This window comes from Triturus cristatus, chromosome 7, assembly GCF_964204655.1.
Source record: "Triturus cristatus chromosome 7, aTriCri1.1, whole genome shotgun sequence".
Classification (NCBI taxonomy): Eukaryota; Metazoa; Chordata; class Amphibia; order Caudata; family Salamandridae; genus Triturus; species Triturus cristatus.
In genome coordinates, this window is record NC_140590.1 from 1022842155 (window position 1) to 1022860690 (window position 18536).

General features: G+C 43.8%; 1 protein-coding gene across 1 annotated transcript in view; it reads left to right on the forward strand.

Annotated features, from left to right (window-relative positions):
* The window catches only part of CREBRF (CREB3 regulatory factor), a 307041-nt gene that overhangs the window by 128294 nt on the left and 160211 nt on the right, over window positions 1-18536 (forward strand). Inside the window, exon 6 of the mRNA XM_085618083.1 lies at window positions 15303-15492. Coding sequence (XP_085474209.1) covers window positions 15303-15492 — 190 coding nt within the window. The remainder of the gene's footprint in view (window positions 1-15302; window positions 15493-18536) is intronic.

Below are 18536 nucleotides of genomic sequence, written 5' to 3' on the forward strand. Positions count from 1 at the left end.
TTTTGTATTCTGTACCTGTTTTGAATGCCAGTTTATCAAAGGGACATGGAAGATCTGTCTTCCTCCCCAAATCATTCCTTTGACCATTCGATCACCTCTATGATGCCCTGTGAAGACGCCCTCATTGGCTGGAGATGAAACTCTACTCTTAATGTCAAGAAAGAAATCAACCGTTAAACCAGGAAACTCTTAACTGGAGATTTAAAATGCTAGAACGCAAGTACTTGACTAAGACTGCTATTGAAATGTGATTAAATTAACCCAATTGGACTGCAGCTGCCATTTCCCTTGAGAGTACTGATCCAGCATGCTCAGTATACCATCAAAACCTGTGAAAAAGTGTGCAGTTATAGGAAGCATTGAGCCTGTCTGTGCAAAAAAGACTCCAATTATAACAAGCATTTTCAATGCAATCGGTTTCGCATTTGCGAGTGTTTAAACTATTGACATTGAAAATGACAATGCCTTTTATTTGTGTTTTTAAATGGAACACATATATAAAAGCCATTGTTTTTTTAATACCAAGAGCTCAAACTCTCGCAAATGCGAGGCCACTATGATGGTAGCCATGCCCATTTTTTTAAACGCTGCTCGCATAATCAGGTTACCGTGAGCAGCGTATAAACAAAGGGGCGTGGCCACCATTATAGTGAAAGCATGTATGGTGTTTTCACCCAAAGTAAAAAAAAAAAAAAGAAAAGAAAAAAAGTAATTTTAAAAGCTTTGTAGCGCGGCCGGTAAAGTGAAAGCGGCCCAAGCTTAAAATTAAATAGGCGCGGCCGCTAAAGTGAATGCAGACGGCACATATATTAAATAATTAAATAAGTGGTGCCGCTATAAAGCGGACCGCGGTGTAATTTGAATAAAATAGATTACAATTTAAAACAAAGCGGATAGGTGCTCCGATGCCATGGGTGGAAGTGCATTAAATAAAATAGTGCTCACCAACTTAGAAAGCGTACCGTGTAAAAACCGCAGTAAAAGGGCCAGTCCTCATGGGAGGTTACAAGTGAAAACAAGGCGGTACTAAGGAGGGACTAACAAGCCTATGTACAAATCAGAAGCCAGAATTTACAAAGGGCAATGACATAAGCCAATGACAAATATGGGCAGAAAGTGGGCGGGCCTTCAAAAGCATACTCCAGTACAGCATGCCTCGTAGAGCAAGCAGCGCATGCGCGCTGCCCTTAGGCTCGGCCTGAAAATGGAATTCAAGGTTAGACACTGGGTTACGGACTGCAGTCGAGTGAAGTGGCATGTATATGCTCTAAAATCACTGTTGAAACCAAATTGAACAGAATAAGATGCAGTGGTAGCTGGAGGTCTTGTTATGTAATGGTATGTAGAGCTGTGGAGGGAGCTATCACTTAAAAGGGTATATTGATGCTGTGCAGGTGTGAGTCTAGCTGAATCTACGGCCTAGTGGGACTACTTAAAAAGCCATATCTTCAGCTTCTTCTGGATTTCAAGAAGTAACGAGGCTAATATGTGTAACCGTATGTCATTCCACACATGAGGAATGCACAAGAAAGCTCAACCATCTGATCTGTTTTCCTGTATGTGTGGGAAGTGTGCAAGTTGGAGTTTGGCAGAGTGGAGGTATCTGGAAGGTTTGTTAACGAGGCATGATTTTTGAGGTATGCTTGGCCAGTATTATATGGTGCATTTTGAGTGTGGGTGAGGAGTTTGAATTGTGCATGGTTGTTCCTGGGGAGCTAGGCCTTCAAGTTAGGTATTTGGGTATGTGGTATACAAATATTGTGGGTCTCTACAATAAGCAGTTTAAAATGAAACTAGGTTGCACTATGGGTTGGAAAACATGTTTGAAGCATGTGTGGTTATTGCTTCACATGCTTTGCCTACTCCTGCTATTTAGTGTTGGGCTCAGATGTGTGCAAGTTGTTTTTCTTAGAAGAAGTATTCCGAGTCATGAGGTTCGGTGGCGACTCCTCTTGCATATTAGTTACTCCATTATTAGATTGTTTTCTTTCCACCATTGGTGGTTTGGACGTATGCTCGGGTTTGAGTCAGTTGTCAGTACTCCTTTCAAATCCTAAGGGTAACTTCTTACCGTAAGTATAGTTTTCGATTGCGTATCCCATTTTCCTTCCGTTTCAGGTCGATGACTCCAGATGCGCCCAGGTAATGCTCGTATCGATCTCGTCCCCTTGTGAGGCCCTGCCCACCGGGGCTTCATTGTTCAGGACTTCCGATTGGTTCCATACCATGTCATGAAGGTGATGGAACGACCGCCTTTTAGATATTGCTCTCGGTGGCACTCAAAATGTCCACAGACCGATCTCCATCAGGTCTGCAACCTTTGCCTTTTGCCCGAGCATAACGTGCTTGCTTGCCGCTCCTGCAGATCGAACAAGACGCTCCATGACCATAGGGCCCTATGCTTGGAGATGTCGCTTAGGAGCGGCGAAGAAGCGGTGGAGCTCTTCGGCACTAAAGCGTTTCAAGAATATCATGCCGAGGCGTTTGTTGCCAACAAGGAGGTGGACTCAACAGAGGAAAGCGCCAGCTCTGACCTGGAGATTGAAGACCTTCCAGCAACTCAACAGATTGTGGTTACAGACCTTACCCTCCTCAGTGCAGCTCGCAGACCTTCATAAAAGGCCGCAGAGCCATCCTGCAACACTAGTGGCTGACCATCGGCTCACCATGGTCTGCACTGACCATTGACTTCAGCCACAACACCCAGCTGTCGCTCGGTGCCGAAAAAGCACTCCAAGCCAGCCGGCTTGGCACTGACTGTGACCAGCTTGACATCATGCCACCGGAGCCAAAACCATTGACCCCGAAATCATCTGCTGCTCGCAAAACACCATCGGTCTTGAAGCCTTTGACGCTGAAGTAAAGTACCACCACAGTTGGCCACTCCTCCATCACCTCCTAGAGGCTATTGATGATCGACAGACACATTTGGCAGTCCATCTTCAGACAGGCCAGATCCTCGCCTGCCTACCTGGAACTGCCATGCAGCCACTAAAAAGGCAGCTTTCTTTTCAAGAAGCCCCGGATCGAGCCTCCACTGCTAAAAAGAGGGAAAGGATGGACAAGGCCACCAGTCCACTACCTGCTCCTCCATCACCTACACAGGACAAGCAGGACTCGCTGTCTCGCATGGAGACCCTCTTCCACCCTCCACAGGAGTTGCCACTTAGATACATGGGGGAACATAGGTGGGGGGACACTACTACAATTTCCCCACAACCATACGCTTGGAACGCTTATGACTCTGAGCCCCCAGCAGACATTGACCCTGATCTTTACCCAGTTCAAACCCCCCCCCCCCGATAATTCCTCCACATATCAGGAAGAACTCCTCACCAGAGCAGTTGCCTACCATAAAGTTTCCCTCCATTCAGATCCAATTGAAGAGGGTTGTAATTAAGAAACCTACACCAGGTAGGGTTCAAAGCATTATTCAGCTCAATTTCCTTCATCGACATCCATAACCCAAAAATGACAGTTGGGCTCAGGGACTGCACATTAGGGAAAGGGTCAGAACAATGGAAGGGGGGGGGGGGGTTGCGGAAGGGTCCAATGGAAGGGAGAAGGCAGGGAAATTAAATGGGAGAGAATATAACACATCTCCTTCCCTAGGGAATACAATAACCAAGCACTGAAATAAGAAGGTATACATTATGGCATAGCTGTGGAGTAAAACAAAAGATAAATTAGGAGAACAGGCTAGTACATTTTGTAATCCTTGTGCCCCAAAGGTTTCTTATGATGGTTCCTTAGAAACTCTTTTCCCTGTTGAGAGCCAGGTTTATTGTCTATTAGTGCTCTGTATTCCATGGGAGTAGTAGATAATTCCTCACTGTTATCTTTGACAATCCTGTCAGAGCTCCAAGTTTGGCCATCATCTAGAAGTACAACATTTTTGAAAAACCCGCAATTTTTCCTTCTCTCTAAAAATGTAGAGGAACCAGAGTATACGGATCTAGGCAATTTTACTCTTACAACATCTCCTTCCTTCCAAATTTTGATCTTTCTTTGCAATCTACTGTTGTACTTGTTCACGTACTTCCTTTGATGTTCCTCAATTCTTTCCATTATTTTGTCACAAACTACCTCTTCATCATTGTTACCAACCAGCCTGAAGGGACTTCTTTTAGTGCCTGGTTCCCTACCTTTAAGGGACTTAAATGGAGATACACCAGTGATGGAGTTAGGGGTAACAAGATAGGACCAAATCATTTCATCTAGTGCTTTCTTTGTCTAACCCTCTGCCTACGTTGAGTTGAATGCAATATTTGATCAACTTGTTGACTCGTTCAACTTATCCATTTGCTCTAGGACAATAGAGTACGGTTTGCAAGTGAGTTACTGAAAATGTGTGTAAAAATTATTTAATTTGTGAAGAACTAAATTGGACACCATTGTCCGTTACTAGAGTTTGAGGTACACCTTCAATGCAAAACACTTCTTGTAGGAATGTTCTAACTGTACTGGTAATGATGTTCACAATTTTGATGACCACCCTTTTAGAATGATAATCTACTAGTGTCAATATGAACCTACCTCCTAGTCCCCTAGCATTTATAGGACCAATAATGTCCACTGCCACCTTGTTCCAAGGAACAGGAGGTACATCTACAGCAGAAATTTAACTTTTGCTCACTTGTTTGCTCTTATCGCTATATGCACAGCTTATACCTTGTATTATGCTCATCCCAATCGTGGAGTCCATGTCTGGCCACCAATAATGAAGTCTAGTCTTGTTTTTGGTCACACTGCAACCTAAATGGCCTTCATGTGCCAAGATTATGATTTGTTTCAGGCAAACTTTCAGGAGGTATGAATTTGTTTCCCCTATACCAATTTTGGGCACAAATATACAATTCGTTTCTCACCTCCCAAAATTCTTTCTCATCATTCTTAAGATCAGAACATTTTTTAGGCCATCCCTTCAAAATAAGTTCTTTCACATTTTGAATCACAAGATCACTTTTCATATTGTCTTTCCATTGTTTGTTTATCCCTTCCGTAATGGCTGCCACCACAAAAAGTTCTACAACATTTTTTTCCAACTCATTATTTGGTAAGGGAAGTCTAGACAAACAATCAACTGCCTGATTTCTTGGTCCTGGTATGTACGCAATCTTGAAGTTGAACCCTTCTAAGCCAAGGAACCACCTGGAGATTCTAGGTGTGGTCATTCAATATTTTTCACAGAAAATGCACTTACCAAAGGCTTGTGGTCTGTTCTTAGAGTGAAAGGAATTCCCCAGACAAACACACAGAAGTGCTTCACTGCCCCAAAACAGGCTAGATTTTCTCTTTCTACTACAGAGTATCGGGATTCAGCTTCAGTCAATGCTCTTGACATAAATACTACAATCCTTTCTTCACCATCTACAACTTGGTTCAGGGTCGCCCCTATACCTTTAGTACTGGCATCGGTGTTAAGTATAGTGTGTTTGCTGGTGTCAAATTGTCCTAAAAGGGGGGCATTCACAATACGGCACTTTAATTTATTAAATGTTTCCAAACATTCTTCACGCCAAACAAATTTTGCACCCTTTTTTAACAAATTCCGCAAAGAATGATTGTCAGCAAAGTTTTTTTTATACGAACTTTGAATAATATTCTGATAAACCAAGGAAAGACTTTACTCCCTTCTTGGTATTTGGTACCGGGGCTAATTTGGTCGCTTCCACCAGGTCCACCTTTGGCTTAATACCTTCTCTGGATATAACATGTCCTAGATATGTAACAGACCGGACCCCCACTTGACATTTCTCTCTTTTCAACATTAGTCCAGACGCTTTTAACTTAGATAGAACTGTTCGGAAGGTCTTGTTGTGCTCATCTTCATTTTTTCCAAAAACGAACAAGTCATCTTGGAAGCACAGTACGTGATCTACCCCTTCTAGAATCTTTTGTGTAGCTATTTAGAAAACCGCAGCAGCAGAGGATAAACCGAACTGCATCCTCCCAAATCTAAATGCGCCGAACGGTGAAATAAATGTTGTTAATGCCCTGCTCGCGGGGTGAAGCCTCACTTGATGATAAGCTGAAGATAAATCCATTACCGAGAATAATTCAGCTTTACCAACTTGACTCAACATTTTATTTATGTTAGGCAAGGGATGCCTGTCAACCCAAATATTATTATTTAATTATGTCAGGTGAGTGCAAAATCTGATAGCGTTGGTATTGGATTTGGACATAACTATGGGTGCAATCCGCTCAGCACATTCAAGGGGCTCAATTAATCCTTGACTGATCAACTTATCCAGTTCATGTCTAAGGGGTTCCATCATCATTAATGGGATGTTTCCACATTTATTTGCAACAGGTTTGGCACCGTCTTTTAATTTTATTCTATGTTGGAACTCTCTCAAACACCCAAGCTTATCTGTGAATACTTCAGAGAACTCAAGCAACCCAATACCACATACAGATCTTTCAACAAGCATGACAGACTTCTGCTGTAGGATCATTCCCAAATCCTTTTGATGTGCCCATCCTAGAAGATTAGATCCTTGTCTAGCTATGTACACTTTCCCAACTGTACTTCTATCCTTACATGTGATCTTCATAATGGCTACACCTTCCAGTGGTCAAGGGTCTTTGTTGTACCCTACTGGGATCACATCTGATTCTATGAGAGAGGACGCATCATCACCGAATTTAGCTAACATAGTACGTTTCACTGTTGGTGAATGTAAAAGGTGAACATGAATGTGCAAAAACTTCCACCCTTTGCCCATCCAATCCAATCTCACACTTAGATAGATTAACCATTTGTACTTCTCTGTTTCCTTCCACGTCTACTTGGAGGACATATTTACCTCTGTCATCTTCACTGGTTTCAATGGCATTAACTGTTCTGCCTGACATGTCTTTGCATACACGTGCAAAGTGTCCTTTACGGTTACATTTCCTGCATGTGGCTGTTCTAGCTAAACAATTTACATTATTAGCTAGATGCCCTGTACTTCCTCACCTAATGCACTCAAGTCTGTGTTCTGAATAACATTTTTCTTTGTTAGCATTTTTAAAACGTATTGTTTTTCTTTTGACTCTTAATGGCACATACATTTTAATTTCTCCGCAGATTTCATTCACTCCTTGGTCGGTAGTAACATTCATTTCCTTAATACAATCTGCAATGTGTTCTACACTTTTTGCGATATCAATAGCATTCTTTAGGTCAGGGTTACCCACTATTAACTTTTCTTGTATTTTCTTATCATTAGTACATCGTACTAACTGGTCACGAATGAGGGAATCTGTCAACTCATTGAATTCACAAGTATTTGCTAAACCTCTTAAAATTGCTATGTAATTTCCCACTTTTTCATTCTTCCCTTGGCTTATTCCGAAAATAGTATGTCTCTCTAAGACGACATTAATTATATCAGCAAATTGACAGTCCTGGTTTACTCAACTGAACGCGTTGTTGAATAGATTTTTGTGGCAGGACGGGGCAGTGCGGGTGGCCTTGGCAACGTGCACCCAGTCGACCTATTGTGGGGGTATAGCGGCGGCCGATGTCAGGGCATATTATTGGGCGGCGCAGCTACAGGTAATCAACGACTGGTGGTATCAATCCCCGGGAGATCCGGCTTATGCGGTGGAGCGCTTGAATATGTCCCACTCGCGGCTCCATTCTCTCCTATACAGCGCCTCCTCGCTAGCTGCGCATCCCCCGGCTTGCCGTACAGTGATCCAGGTGTGGCGGCGAGTGGTGCGTTTAATGGGCTGGTGGGGACGCCTTACGGAGAGCACCCCCCTGTGGCAAGGCACGTACCTGCGGCAGACGGCGGCCTTGGCGGGCTTCCGCCGCTGGGACGACATTGGCATCTCCACCTTAGGGGATGTCATGCAAGGCACGGTACTCAAATCCTTTCAGAAGCTCCAGACGGACTTCGCCCTACACAAATCCCAATTCCATCGCTATCTGCAGTTGCGCCACGCGCTATCCCCAGCCATTGGTTCATTGACCACACTCCCGGAATTTCATCCCTTGGAGGGTAGACTGTTAATGGGAAACCTCGGCCAGCATAAAATCCGTCAGATATACCAGTCCCTAACGACACATGCTAAGACTACACTACACAATACGCGAGAGCGGTGGGAGGCTGATCTCCCAGACTTGACCGATGATGATTGGGCTGAGGCGCTGGCGAGTCCGCGTGGGGCGGCGGTTTCCACCAGATACCGTTTGATCCAATTTAAATACGTGCACCGGGTCTATTATACACGAGTTCGGCTATGGCGTATGGGAGTGATCCAGTCCCAGGCCTGCTTGCGCTGCCGTGCTGAGGAGGGAACCTTCTTGCATACAGTGTGGACATGTGGGGCGTTACAGGTCTTTTGGCAGGGGGTAGTGAATTGTTTGAGTGAGGTACTGGCCTGGACCCTTCCCTTAGAACCCCGTTTGATCTTACTCCATAGTACTGAGGACATAGGAGGGAAAAGGTATAAGCGGCACTTATTGTTTCTAGGTCTCACCTTGGCCAAACGGGATGTGGCCCAGCACTGGAAGGATGATTCTCCCCCTAGACTGTCTCCTTGGAAGAAGGCGTTGGACCGCTGTATGATTGCGGAAATCACGGTCTTTCAGGCACGGGTGTGCCCAGCGAAACATGGGAAAATATGGTCCAGATGGGCTACATATAGAGGTATAGACCTGGCGTTGTTGGAACAGCCCGATATGGCAGACCCCATAGAAAGATTGCTGAGAACCACGTAGCACGACTCGCTTGCTGTGTCAAGGAGGTGTCTAAACCCTACAGTATTGTGGTAATTGTCATGTTGTGCAATGAGGAAGAGGAGGGTGTGGGCATGAGTTGGGAAGGGGGGGGGGGTTTGGGGTCTGATGTTTGCAGACCAGGGAAGTGGGAGGAAATTGCAGTGAAGGGGCTTATGTGTTTCACACTATTACGAAGTCGCCTTTCTTGATTGACCCTTGCACTGTACAAAACAATAAAGTTTGTTGTTAAAAAAATTATATCAGCAAATTGTAATTCTAATTATTTAATGGTACTAGCATAAACATCTCTCTCTCCAGTATCTACTTCGACCTCTTCTAACTCAGGAAGACTGTCAAATACTTTCCTTCCTTCAGCACCTAGATTATGTAATAGAATATGTTGCTTCCTTACTGCTGAAAACCCACTGGCAGTACTAGCAATCAAATATGTTGTACTCTTAGATCTAGTTTTTCCAAGCCACAATGGGTTCTCCAGCATCTGAAAAGGAAGGGTGGGGGTTGGTTCATACTAGCTGCTGCCATTATAATATCGGGTTTACTTACAGTAATATAACTTAATGAAAAGTCTAGGTGATTTGCAAAGCAAAAAAAACATTTGAAGAAGAATCCTGTGGAAAGAAATATGGTTAATAACTAGATGTAATTATAAGTACATTAATATCGATCTTCTCCCAAAGTAAAATGTAACTCCTGTGGAGAAATAAGAGGAAGGAATGTTAAAATGTTAAAATGTTAGATTGTAGATGCTGCGCTGAAAATAAGCCAAAGTAAGGTGAGTTCCTCAATTCAATTGGTTGCCCAAGGTTCCTTCTGCTAATAGTATATTCCTTTGGGAAGTTCGTCACAGTCTGAGTTCTTTAAACAAAACACGAGAGATCCTGTAAGCTGTATGTTGCTGGACTAACTCGCTCATCTCATGAATTTCTCGCCAGTATATAGTACATACTCCTGCTCTGTGAACCAGTAATATTTTGCTTTCATTAGTCAGTCAGGAGCGCGCATTAGCCTATTGGAAAGGCTTAACACATTGGAAAAAAAATTAAGCATGCGAATAAAGTCTTGTCAGAGACCTTATAGCCGATAAACACCCCACACGGTATTAATACTGATGTCCAATGGAACGTCGATATGAGCACACTCCCTTCAGGAGTGTTGTCAGTCTCACCTCGGAATCGAAGTAAATGATCCCGCAAGCTGCTGCAGTCACGTAGTGGACACCCAGAGGCTCATGACTCCTCAGTCCGTCACTTGTAGGAAATCTCCTCACGTATCAAGTGCGGCGCTTCCGGAGGGGAACTCCGCCCAGGCGTGGTCACGCACCCACCGTAAAGATTTGTAATTAGCTACACCTTCTTCTTGAATTTCTTGCACAGCACATGGGCGGCACAATTGAGGGAACTCCTCCCGGATGAGGTTGCGCTCCAACAAAGATAGGATCGGTAATCAGGTTTCTGTTTCCAGGTCACGGTCGGCTCCCAGAGGCGAACCCACATGCCACAGGTGCGTTAAGATGATTGTTTAATTGTTCTGTTCTAGTGCCAAGATACTTCAAACCGACTGTAGCTGGCACAATGTACTTCAACGGTTGTCGGAATTATTATCAATATCTGTGCAGCTTCTTTTCCTAAAGATTTCAAATAATGCGCACTGTTCCGCTGGTTAACACTTAGAGGGAATGTCAATACGTTTTCATCCTCACAAGTAAAATCATTGCCAGTGTAATGAAGAAACATACACCAGGTAGGGTTCAAAGCTTTATTCAGCTGAAGTTCCTTCGTCAACATCCATAACCCAGAAATGACAGTTGGGCTCCGGTGGTGCACATTAGAACCCTGACAAATATTTTATGGAAAGGGTTGGAACAGTAAAAGAGGGTGGGGGAGGCAGAAGGGTCCAATTGAAGAGAGAAGGCAGGGAAATGTAATGGGAGAGAATACAACAAGGATTTCCTATTTGAGACCCTCTTCTCCACACAACACACTACAAAATACCTCCCTATGCCTAAAGGTATATTACGTCACACAGCTGGTATTTTCCAGGGCCCTGTCCGTGCTTGGGTAAGTACTCCCCCAAGTTGATCAAAGTATAAGACATTCCCCTCAGATTCACCTTATATTCAAGGTCAGTTTCTTCCAGACTCTCTTGTGGTTCACACGGTGCGGAAGAGGGCCACCTCCCAAATAACTGGAGATTCCCCTGTGCTGGATAGAGATAGTAAAATACTAGACGTTGAGGATAAAAAGTGTTGCGGTGCAGTCTAACTACTGGTGTATTGCCAGTTCTATAGGTCTCTTGGGCAGAGACAGCAGAGCCACTTGGGATGAAATGGATGAACTCCTTTAGTACCTCCATGAGGAACACAAGAAAAGAGGAAAGGAGTTGGTTTCTGAATGGAAATTAATCTCCAAAATGACCATACAATATGCCCTTGACGCTGCCAACGCTGCTGCTTTGTCATCAGCTGACGCCTCCTTCTCAGATGCCATGCATGTCTTCGTATATCAGGATTCAATCCAGAGTTACAGCAGAATTTTCCAGCCCTTCCATTTGATGGTCAACATCTTTTCGGGCCCTAGGTGAACCATATTCTTGTAAAGTTGAAAGAGGATACTGAAACAGCTTCAGCAATGGGTGCACTTCAGACTCCCACTTTTAGAGGTTCCTTTCGCCTTCTGTGGATGCTCAAAACAAAACTCCCCTGAAGCCTCAATGGCGTACAATCAACCACAGGTCCTGTCACCCTCAAGTAGAGGTTTCTCCAGAGGCACCTATAGGGGTAATAGTTCCAGAGGTAGAGGTATGGGTCGCTCCCCAAAAGCAACCCCTGCTACAGTCACCACACCCTGGCTTTCCCCCTCCTGCCCCAGATCACATAATACTTGTCGGGACCCTTTGCAAGGGTTTCTCCCGACTTGGCAGAATATCACCTCTGACTAATGAGTGATTGACATCATACAGCATGGTTACTGTCTGGAGATAACTTTCACACCAGAGCACTTAAAACTTCTGTAAGAAGAGATGCAATCGCTACTTCACAAAGGAGCCATCAAGCCGGTACCACCTCAACACCAAGGCTCATGGGTGTACTCCCTGTACTTCCGAATTCCCAAAAAGGATGGTCTCTCAGCCCATCCTTCCCCTTCTAAAAAAACAAAGCCCACCCTTGACCCCCAGATCCCAGGGAATTACCGGCCCATCTCCCTCCTGCTCAGCCTAGCCAAAGTCTGTGAAAAGGTGGTGACCAGACAATTTACGGAGTTTGTTGAAGGGTCAGATATCTTGCATCCAGCTCAGTCAAGGTTTCGTTCCTCTTGTAGCACTGAGACATGGCCGAGGACCTGGGGGCTAAGGTGATTACCTACGCAGATGACACCCAGCTCCTTTTTACCTGGGAAAAGGATGTGGACTCTGTATCCTCTTCGGTATTCAAGTGGCTTGCTGCAGCGCAACTCATATGTAACCCAGACAAGTCGGAGATTCTCCTTTATGGTAATTCTCCCCCAGGCCCCCCCCTTCCCTCCCCCCCCTGGCTTCAGAGATGCAATCTGGCCTCCGGGGTGCCCCCTACCGACATATAATGGAAAATCTGCTAAGAACCTGGGAATGTGGTTCGAGGATAATTTATCCTTTTCCACCCAGGTAAAGAAGCTCTCTGGCAGCTGCTTTGGCCTCCTCAAAACATTAAGGAGATTCCTTCCTCTTCTCCCTAGGATTGCTAAAGAGACAGTCATCCGCGCTTTTAATCTCTCTGCATTATCCCAACGCTTTGTATGTGGGCATCCCGGGATATTCATTGAATAAACTCCAGGTTGTCCACAATGCAGCCACCAGGCTTCTCCTTGGAATTTCCAATAGGTGCAGCATGCGTGAACATCTTCGCTCACTTCACTGGCTTCCCGTGGCCAAACGGGGTAAAAATGTAATCCCTTGTTATTGTCCATCGTGCCCTCCATGGTCATGGTCCCGCCTATTTAAAGAAGTAGTTTCCCTTCTATGTCCCGCTGAAACAACTGCGCTCATCAGCACTTGTTTTAGATTAAGTGCCCCGCTCCATTCGCCACAGGCTGAGCGGCTGCAGCCCTGGCTGTGATAGCCGCCCAGGCATGGAATGCCCTTCCTTTTGCACTTCGCGATACCCAAGACCCTTTGGCCTTCAAGAAACATCTAAAAACCTACCTCTTTGCCTAGTGTTAGCTCTGTGACTCCTCTTGGATTCGCGCCGGGACACTCCTAGGAGTAGCTGCGCCCGTTATAAAACTATATACCATAACTTAACATTCTAGACCTAAGTCCCCATACCAAATATATCCTCTCAGAACATTTTCATATGGTCACCCTTCAGGATGTCATACCTCTTCTAAAGCAGGGTGACTTTATGGCCGCTTTTGCCATGAAAATCTGGTAATTCCACATTCCACTATACCCAGTGCATCAGAGCTACCCCAGTTTTGTAGTCAACGGTAAACACTATAAGTTCAAGATACTCCCATTTGGGGTCACTATAGCTCCCTGAGTGTTCACAAAGTACCCCGCAGTCAAGTGGAGAGTCATTGGGACGATATTATGTTGATCAGCCGCTGTGCTTCTTAGTCTCTGCTTTGGTGGAACACCAAAAACCTGTTTCAGGAGTGCCCTTTTCGTGACCCAGTTCCTCAGGACACTATAACAACTGACGCCTCCCTCTCGGGGTTGGGAGCACATTTGCACAATGTAATTGTCCAAGACCACTAGGAACCCAAACACCAGGGCCCCTTTACATCAATTACTTGGAACTCATAGCCATTCACTTTGCATTGAAAGCTTACCTTCACCATCTGGGGGACAAAGTCTTCCTTATCCGGACAGACGACACCACAGCCATGTTTTATTTTAAGAAACCGGAGGGAACTCTGTCGCCACAGCTCTCACCTCGCCCAGCACATCTGACAATGGGCTGTCCATCACAAAATCCACCAACTAGTAGAGTACTTCCCGGGGGTGGACAACAACTTTTCCAACCTCCGTAGCAGGATGTGGTAACAAGTCCATGAATGAGAACTCCGCTAGTCCTCCACAAGTACTTAAAGCAATGGGGTTTTCCTCAGATAGACCTGTTCGCAATCGTAGAAAGCGCTCCATCATGGGACCTCAATATCATCCTCACTACACTCATGGGTCCTTCTTTGAGCCTCTCAACTCTTGCCCCCTTTGATTCCTCTCCTGTAAGTTGGCTTTTCTGGTTGCTATTACTTCCCTTCGGTTTGTCAGTGAGCTTCAGGCACTAATCCTAGATGAACCTTTCTTTCAAGTACAGAAGAACAGAGTTGTCCTCCACACAAACCCTAAATTTCTTCCTTAGATGGTTTCTAGGTTCCATCTAAACCAAACCATAAAACTCAGTTTTTTTCCTTTAGCCAGACTCCTTAGCATAAAGGGTTATTCACACTCTGGATGTTAAACAAGCCCTCATATATTATAAAGATAGGATGAAACATTTCAGAAAGGCTGAACAAATACTTGTCACTTTCTCAAAACCCCCACAGGATAGGCCCTCTCCAAATCAGGCATTGCCAGATGGATAGACAAGTGCATCCAAGCCTGCTATGCTAAATCAAAGAGAACCATATATAGCCCTCCTAAAACCCACACCACTCTCATAAATGTGCCTCCATTGCCTTCCTGGGGAATATTCCAGTAGCTGACAAATGCCACACAGCTACCTATTCCACTCCATATTCCTTTAAAAAACACTACTGTGTGGACGTGCTAGCCCGCCAACAGGCCAAGGTTGGCCAGGCAGTATTCCAGACACTTTTCAAACTATTGCAACACCCACAGGTTAGCTACCGTTACAATCTATGCACAGCATGTGTATTTACAGCCACACATGCCTCAAACGGAAATGTTACTTACCCAGTAGACATCCGTTTGTTGCTTGTAGTATTGTAGATTCACATGCACCCACCCTCCTCCCCGGACTCCCCTGGACATTGCAGTCACCTTTTTATCTCGCTGTTCTTTTTTTCACATGGACATCTCTCTTTACATCGCTTCGCCTTTAATTCGATCCTGATACGCTTTACGGGGGAAAACAATCTAACTATGGAATTGATGCCCATGCTCATTACCAGCAAGAGGAGGAGTCACCTAACCTCGTGACTCAACTGACTTATAAGAAGAAAAACACATCCGGGACAAACACTAAATTAAGGAGTATGCACAGCATGTGAATCTGAAGTTCTACATGCCACGAACAGATGTATACTGGGTAAGTAACATTTTCCTTACTCTGCATATTCCTCTTTTATTTTATTTTATTGTCTAGTTGGGCTTTTCAGTATATTTAAAGCTGGAAAGGTGTTGTCTTGGGAAAGGCAGATGATGGAGTTTCGAACTAATTCTTCTTTACAAACCGTGTAGTCTTGAGAAAAACATATTTATATTCTTCAGTTCTGTTTCTGACATGTAAGTTACAAGATGGTTTAGTAGTGCCCACGACCAATACATTTGAATTCTAATTTTCCCATTCATATTCTAAAGTGCTTTAACATGCAAATTGATGTTGCCTATCTTTAAATCGTAGGAAAATATGCAGTGAAGAAGTCTCGAAGGACGGACGTGGAAGATCTCACACCGAATCCCAGAAAGCTGCTCCAAATAGGCAACGAGCTAAGAAAACTCAACAAGGTGATCAGTGACCTGACGCCCGTCAGTGAACTTCCTCTCACCGCCAGGCCAAGGTCAAGAAAGGAGAAGAACAAGCTAGCTTCCAGGTGAATGCACCATGATATAAGTGGTTAAAATTTTAACAGAATATATTCAAGACTGTTCTGGAGGACCTAATTTCCAGAATGCCAACGAATGATACAAAATAAATGCAGAGAATAATTTGAAAGGCTCCCCGTCTGAGACTAAGGGCCTGATTACGATCTTGGCGGGTGGGATACTCCGTCACAAATGTGACAGATATCCCGTCCGCCGTATTACAACTCCATTATAACCTGTGGAACTTGGAATACGGTGGACGGGATATCCATCACGTTTGTGATGGAGGATTTCATCCGCCAAGATCGTAATCATGCCCTAGGAATAAATAATTTAGAAACTGTTAATATTTATTTTATCCGTTGTTTTTGTTGTTTTTTTTACTTTACCCATTAATATGAGAAGTAAGGCTTACCCCGGAGGGCAAAAAACTTTAGACTATCAGAAAAAAGATTTTATTGATTTAACTGGAAAGTATTTTTAGGTTGGTCATTTTTCCATCTACATTTTCAGATCAGCATCTGTGTTGAGTGGTACTTGATTATGCCATGGAATCGGTAGATCTCCATTGTCCTGCCCAAACTAGTTACCTACTGATAATCGGCTGGCAAAAGCAAATATCATACTAGGTCACCCACTATTTGGAATCTGAAGATGACGTGAAAGCAGTGCAGATCATGGTGAATAGAAATAATTTGCTAAAAAGCTGGAATCTGATGCTAGCATACCTGACTGATGTACAGTACGATTAGTTGTACATCACAGTTTACCCATCTTCAGCACATTTGGCAGATGGTTCGTTCCTTTACATTTGTCTCTTAGTTACAAATGTGATGAAGATCATTCCAGGGGATCGAACATTATATCAGGAAAAAACACTTTTAGTGTGTATATATCAAATTCTACTTTTAATTCTTTCTTTCCACTACAGCTCAAACTATGATAGATTTACACCAGATTTGATTTGAAGACAAAAGGATTTGGCAGAATAGGTCTTAGTTAGTGGGCTGGTATATTTCTGTTCAGTATTTTTGTGGATATTGGTGATTACATTTCATACGGCCACACTCCAGAAGAGTTAATTTTATGTATGTCTGCACTTTGGATATCAGATAATCGGATTTTGTCTAAGATTTGATATTTTTAAGAAGCCTGATTGGTTAGCATCATTTACATTGCAGTACTATCCACTAGCCATGTTGTATCCACAGTTGTTGATAAAGGTCTACTAAACAGCTGTGCAGTAAATTGCTTTGGTGGACTGGAGCAACCCTTGACCTGTAGTGGCTCTTGGGAAAATGATGACACACTTCAGGTTGCTGTAAAATGTCCTCCGTCCCAAAATTGTGCATTTGGTGTGGTAATGACCACTGATTTCATATTTGGTATCTGGACATCAAAGGAGCACAAGGTGATAACATATTGTCAGTGGACATCCTGTGACTCCTGCATAACTACCATGGCCTCCATATGGAGTGAGCGACTCTTTCCCGCTGCACTAACAATTGAGATTGCTATACATGCTTTTATGTTGGTGCTCTTTAGCCATCTCCGTTGTGGGGACCCTTCTGTGTAGTCGTGGTAACAGAAGTTGCTTCTATAGCTGTTAATTTCATAGCTTCGTACATTGGTTCTATGAACACATGCAAGCATTGTAATGTAGTTTACCGTATGTCTGCCTGTATGCATGCCCTAACCAGCTACTTTTTTTGCGTAAAATTGTAGCTCAAACCCGGATTCTCTCTCACTCTGAATTCATAAGAAAGGCCCAGTTCCGATTCCCCTTTATCTTCCAAGTTCTTTATTCTCTTTTTTTTTTCCTCCCCCTCATCATTTTCCTTCAGAAAAGATCAGGTAGCTTTAACACTATCACGCGTGTGTGTGTGTATATTTGTGTTTGTGTATATATATCTACATCTTTCTATCTCTCGCTATATAATATATATGTTTGAGGCATGTGAGCTGTAGATCACATGCTTTGCATACGCTTGCCATCTAGTGTTGGGTACGGATGTTTGCAAGTTTTTCTTCGAAGAAGTCTTTCCAGTCATGAAGTAAGGTGACTCCTCCTTTCGATGATAGTGCGCATTGGCATTGACTCCATTGTTAGCTTGTTTTTTTCCACCATCAGGTTCGGACGTGTATTGCTGCGCTCTGGTTCGAAACCGTTCTTCGGGTTCACCTCGGTGCTCAATCCACTCAACCCACGTCGGTATTGTTTTGAATGCATACTCTGCGTATTGTATCGGTCGAGGAAAATATCCATTTCGATCGGAAAACTTCGGAAAGGCCATTGTGCCTAACTGCGTCGGTTCACCTTGCAGTCGATGGAACGGATTCCATTCAAATTCTGTCCTCTGTGCCACGGGAACTATCCGTGCAACGACTCACACGAAGTGTGCGACTCAGGACTGCGACGCATGCAGATCATTTCAATCGAAGAAAACGTTCCGCGATCGTAAGGCTTGACGTCGTGAAATGCAAAGCCAAAACATCGAATACACGCCAGATATCTTCAGTGAAGGATTCAAGCAAGAAGCACAGAAAGAACTTGTATCCATTCCAGAATCGGACCCTGGGATGGAAGAAGACATACTGCAAGGTCAACGTACCGTTAGTACCTGTGAGAAAGTGGATCTGTATATACTGTTCCTTAATAGGTACAGGATGTACAGAGTCCACAGTCCCCCAGGGTTGACAGAGGCTAAAGTTAGATATAACCTTACTCTCTAAAGTGGTAGCTTGGTCGCGCAGTAAGGCAGTATCAGAGGACAGTGTAAAGCATTTGTTGTACACACTCAGTCAGCAAATGGTCTCACACACTCAATAACTGAACTCTAGGCCAATGGTTTATATATAAAAAAATATATGCCTGTTTTATTTTAGAACCAACAATTGGGTTTAAAATATACTTTCTCAGAATGAGATGCTTTATATAAATACTTTTGCAATATGCAATTGACTTTTGTAAACAGTTACAAGTGGTTGCAATAGGCAACTCTATTGTAAACACAACAATGCATTGAGCTCAATGGAAATTTCAAGTTATTTG